This window comes from Amphiura filiformis, chromosome 3, assembly GCF_039555335.1.
Source record: "Amphiura filiformis chromosome 3, Afil_fr2py, whole genome shotgun sequence".
In the NCBI taxonomy this organism is placed as follows: Eukaryota; Metazoa; Echinodermata; class Ophiuroidea; order Amphilepidida; family Amphiuridae; genus Amphiura; species Amphiura filiformis.
In genome coordinates, this window is record NC_092630.1 from 308,264 (window position 1) to 314,263 (window position 6,000).

The 6,000-nt window shown below is 35.1% G+C and overlaps 1 protein-coding gene across 1 annotated transcript in view; it reads right to left on the minus strand.

Annotated features, from left to right (window-relative positions):
* Nucleotides 1-2,852, minus strand: part of LOC140147577 (galactosylceramide sulfotransferase-like) — a 127,544-nt gene extending 124,692 nt beyond the window's left edge. The window contains exon 1 of the mRNA XM_072169356.1: nt 2,445-2,852. Coding sequence (XP_072025457.1) covers nt 2,445-2,578 — 134 coding nt within the window. The 5' untranslated portion in view covers nt 2,579-2,852. The remainder of the gene's footprint in view (nt 1-2,444) is intronic.
* Between the last annotated feature and the right edge of the window lie 3,148 nt (nt 2,853-6,000).

A 6,000-nucleotide genomic window follows, 5' to 3' on the forward strand; every position in this document is an offset into this window, starting at 1 on the left:
GAAGAAAATGTGACGTAAATTGAATTAAAAAATGTGTAAAGTGACGGTTATGAATGAGGTTAATGACTTTGCATTAGTTATTTTTCGGGTATTGTGAAATATCTAAACATTGTGCTTTGGAACCTCGGAATATCACGAGGGGCGCAGCCCCGAGGGATATTCCGAGGTCCAAAGCACAATGTTTAGATATTTCACAATACCCCCAAAACAAGTGATGCGCAGTCATTAACCTCTAAACATTGAACTACTACGTGTCTGTTTGTACTATCAAGTTACTGAAAAACTTCAAAACATAAAGCAGAATAATTCGTTGTATAAAAATATAGCTAACTAATCAGGTCAAAGCATTTTAACCTTAAGGAAATATATGTGATTAGTAAAATAAGTGTATATGTATTTACACCTTGCCGCGATACAAACACGATCAATATGGCCATCTGGCGCATAACACTCACCAGAAGAAGGGTTATCATGGTAATCATCATTCGGAGAAAACAGATTCCGGCGCTCATATCCATTTTAATGGAAACCCATTTCATGTTTATGCCACAACATCTATGCAGCGCAGTTTTCAATCCAGTTGTGCGTTTTGTTTTAGAGAGCATTGGTGTTATTGTAAGAGCTACACCATGATGAGGATTATTCATACGACGCGTTGGAATTAAGATGCAATGGTGTATTAAACGTAGGGCCAGATCACGTACGAGCTCGATACGTATCATCGTCACACTATTGATATACAAACTTGGTTCCGAAACCTTTTGATAGTTGGTTACATTAGTTTCATAAGTACAACAAGTACGATATTTTAGACGCGTCTTAAATCAAACCAAATCATTCTAGAAATAAACTCGTAGTGTGAAGTGCCTCAATTAGGAACGACGCCTGTTGTATTCGAGGGCTGATTAATATCAGACAAGATCAGGGTATTGCCTCTTGTTGACCTTGAGGTTTTCTTACATGATAGAAAGTAATACAATCGCTTTCTGTTTCATCAATACAGAAACACCAGTAATGCTTTCAAGCAATCCAATTTGAACTTACAGAACTCTTGCAGAGGTTTAGCAGTACTACGATACTGTATTATGTATGTTTCGGTTATAAAACTTACTGGTAAACAAAATAATCGTATATATTTGATCAAAAAAGTGTAATATTTGCATTTCTGGACGGGAAGTGAATGTCAAACACTATGCATAGAGTATTCAAATAAAAATATATTACTATTATTGTTTTGTACCATCTAGACCGAACAGTAACCAATTTACGGATATTAAATTACCTGTTCTTGCATACCATCTTTATTAAGCTTTTAAACAATTGCGTTATATAGATAGAATATACATTACTAATATGTGTAAAAAATAATCAAGCGTAGAAAGGCATCATTCATAAGGATTTTTGTTCAGAATTCTTCAGCGTACAATTTCTTCATAACAACCAATTCAATCAGGTAATAATCCAGGGAAATTAAATTACAAACTGTGTGCAGGGTTTAAAAGCTTAAAACAATCGCGGTATTATGCATAATTGCATCGATGTGTTAGTCGTTTATTTATAGCTTGCCGTTTCGTGCGATTAATTTGATATCTGATTAGAAACCTCATCAGATCAGTCGTTGTACTCATCGGTATTCATTAAAAGCAGGCTGTTATAACAGGATAGGATTGGCGATTACCAATTATTCCGATTAATCAGACGATGCAAGTAATAAACCTGTTATTGATTTTGATTTACATATGAGCGCTGGATTTATTGGAGTTAATTAATGTGATATCAAAGTGAAAGCGTCGTTGTGAAACTAGACATCGGATATTTTATTATCATGGATAAAAATTTTGTTATGATTCAGTCAAAATAATGAGCATTTTATGATTCAGTCAAAATAATGAGTATTTTTATTATTATTATTATTATTATTATTATTATTATTATTATTATTATCATTATTATTATTATTATTAGTATTATTATTATTATTATTATTATTGTTGTTGTTGTTGTTGTTGTTGTTGTTGTTGTTGTTGTTGTTGTTGTTGTTGTTGTTGTTGTTGTTGTTGTTGTTGTTGTTGTTGATGATGATGATATTATCATTGTAGTAGTAAAAGATGAACAATATTACAGCTTATATAACAACGTACGTTTTCCTCTCTTTGGATGTCGTCACATTATAAAATTCGCATGGTTCATAACAATCCTCTTTATATTCCCCCGATAACCGATAAAGTTGTATTCCTAATCAGAATCGTTGTAAAGCAAGTTTACATAGCTTGGTCAAGACAAAAGACAATGATGAGGGTTTTACTACAATTACACACACACGAACAGTAAATATGAATTTCTCCATATCTTTGGGTTTTTTTATCTTACTACATAAAAAGCAAGGAGAAACTTTTTAAATCAGGAATGTGCCAGCACTAGTTGATAAAATTAATAAAGTTTACCTGAATGTATTTTGTGTCCATGGTGATGGTTTGAGTACAACACCCACTGGTATATTGGAAAGGTATACACAAATGAAGACCAAGCTGATACATAGGATGAATAGAATACCCTTTTTACCGCCTGGAATCGCCATCAGATTTATTCCAACAGATGAACACTCTCATTACACACACATATAATATTCCAAATCCTAGTATGCGGCATTCGATACCACGCAGCTAGTATAATTCCAGTGTATTACCAGTATATCTCCATAGGACTTCTATCACTAAGTAATATCTCCACTGTGCACTGTACTGACAGAGATAGTCTACACCTTTAGCATAGCACCATCCGTCCTCACTGTGTTCTACTGATTGGTAAAATGAAGCGTTTTTCCAATCGCTGTATTCAGCGTGTGTCTTGTGCGATCAATGTTACCTGGGGCGTACTGTCGTATTGCTACCTCGCCACCTATCAGACAAATTGGAAGAACAGATAAATGAGAAACAGAGCTAATAAAAGATAAAGGCACGTGTGTTGCACGACGAATATGTGTGTGTTGTTTTTTAAGTACGCGAGGTATTGTCTCAGACAAATTGGTAAAACAGATGAAAGAAGAAACTGAGTCAATGAAAGATAAAGTAACATGTATGCGCTGCCGGTACCGTTTAACACTTTCAGACAAATTAATACAAATAAGTGAGAAAACGTGTGAAAGATGTGTTATGTTCTATTGTTATACATTGGAATTCTCTCAAATGTGTCGAATAGGTTGATTAGAAGGTGAGCTATCAAAAGGTTACGATTCACTTTTAATAAAGATACAGGTGTATTTAAATTAGTAGATCAAATTATTAACAACGCCTTTAGACGTAATTGGCAAAGGTACATAATATTTGATGGTACCAAAATATTGTTTCACACAAATTGGTACAGCAGACGAAAGCAAACCTAAGGCAGTAAAATATAAAAGTCACATGTGTTGTGTTACTGGACAGGTGTATTTTCTTAAACAAAATGGTAGTGAGTTGGGAAAGATATTGTCTGGATGAAATTGCTAGAAAAAAGCCAGGTAACGATAAAGGCGAATGTCTTCAGTTAATGTTCAAATGTTGGGTAATGCTGAAAAACACATAAGGGCTTGTATGAGCTACTGAGGTCGTTATATTATACCTTATGCAGGTGCTGCGTATTTTTTACACAGCTGATAGTATGGTCCGTGTGTTCATGTATTAGGATCGATTGGCAGTTTGGCAGGAACTCAAATCAAATTGTTCTCAATTTTTCCACCAGCAGTTTGGCAACCGTATTTAATTTAAAAGTGTCCACATTTGTATTATATTTTACCTTATGTATCTTGACTTTCGAGGAGGCTAAATATGGTGGGAATACCCATGTTTGCGGTACAGGGCATTTCACAAACACCATTACCTTAACTAGTAACTAGTTTTATTTGGTACCATCTTGAATTTAAAAATGCCCGACGTGTTTAATTTACTTATGTATGTGTTGACTTGTGTTAAAAACCTTTCTCATAATTTTGTTTTTGCTAATTTGGTAGAAAAATCAGTAGGAAACAGAGTTAGTAAATATACAAAATCGTATGCTGGTGTGATTGCTCATATCCATAAGTATAAAGTAAAAGCCCGCACTGTCAAGAATGTCCAAAGTTTTTTTCTCTGGCTTATCTGCCTATGCATGTTATGTTTGCATTGAAATTTCATGTTACAATGTGCTAATGCGCCATGCGTGGTTCTTCTATCCCCTGTATACAAATACAGACAGTAAAATATACAAACATATTTATTTATAAGTAAATATGAAAACCAAAAATAACAAACGCCCGTAATGTGACAAATGATTTGTATATTTACAGGAAGCTGATTTGAATTTAAACCACATATTCAGCTGTTAATATAAAGATTTGATTTTCGTATTCTGCTAAACCAAGTTTTTCTGTAGGCTAGTTAGATTTCGTTGTCTGCATTCTAAATCTCAGCACTATCTTACCCTACCTTACCCTGCCAATGAACCTAAAACACAATTTTGGAATTGCATGACCCAAATCGTGTTCCCTCTCTTTGTCCTTGTCCTTTTTAAATCTATACATTTTACCTTACCTATATAATAACGAAACGTATGCATTAGCTGTTGTAGTTTCCATTTTAAACGTGGAATGTGCCACTATGATTTCTAGTGAATAATATTATGAGAACTATCTAGCAAAAACATCAATTCCCTGATTATCGGCACAACCCCTATCGATCGCACTGCACAAGTATTTCTTATTTCCCATTAGAAAACTACGGATTACTCTGAACGCCCTTTGGTTGGATCCAGGTCTTGAATAAACAAATGTTAAGCACTACTTCAATCTACAGTCTATAGGTATGCGTCTGTGCTCGGAATATTCAACAAACACACCGAGCGTCATCTCGGGACATCAATCATGGAAGTAGATCATAGCAAAGATATGCATTGAAACTACATGATATGTTATTTAGGAGTCAATATTTTAAATTGTATCCCCTCATTATATAATCACAATCCCGAGCTCGGCTAGACTAAGAAGAAGAAGATTCTGTAAGAAACAAGGCACAGCCGTCGACAAATGCTTGAATTTGTAACCTCTATATCCAAAGGCAAACTAACATCGAACTTACGGCGTATGTCAAAATTATTTCAGGCAATGTCACGTTGATTATACGAAGAACAGAAGGAGATATGTTGAATTTGTAATTTGTCACAACATGTTTAAACGCCCGGCAGGCATTTCCGATATCAATTTCTCAGATTATTACTGTCATATACCATGGGTTATATACTTGTTTATAATTCCTACCTTAAATAATCATCGGTTGTATAAGTAATTAACATATATTTTGTTACTTATACGAGTCTATTTAGTACGTTCTGGCGCTATCATTCTTTCTTTTATTCTTTGTTTGTCTTTCGTTCTCTTACAAAAATCATTATACGTGGCAAATCGCCAAGAAAACACAGTACTTGCCCGCAGCTGAACTTCTTACCAGCGACTGGCCGGGCGACTGGCGCACACTCCACGTGGCGGCAAGAACTGCGTAGACAAGATTTTGTCAGAAATTCCAGTTAGAAATGAGTGCGTACAGCACGCATTGATTATCCACCTTAAGAACTTTCAATGTGGTGCACAATTTATGAACACGAGTTGTTATAAGTAAGAGGTACAAAAAGTACAAATATTTCCTTCAGTGAACATGTTGTTTGATCAAAATTATATATTCTCCATTCAGTTGCTTGTATTCGTTACCTTTCCAAAGGCAAACTGACATCGAACTTACGGCGTATGTCAAAATTATTTCAGGCAATGTCACCTATATAATTATACGCAGAACAGAAGAAGATAATTATGTTGAATTTGTAATTTGTCACAACATGTTTAAACGCCCGGAGGCCATTTCCGATATCAATTTCTCAAATCATTATGCACATATCAAACGCATCCCCGGCCCCTGGGGACCCGGGGATGGCCGGGTCGTGGGCCGTGGATTTCGGGTTTAAAAGTTCAAGTCCCGGGTAAACACATGGCCAGTC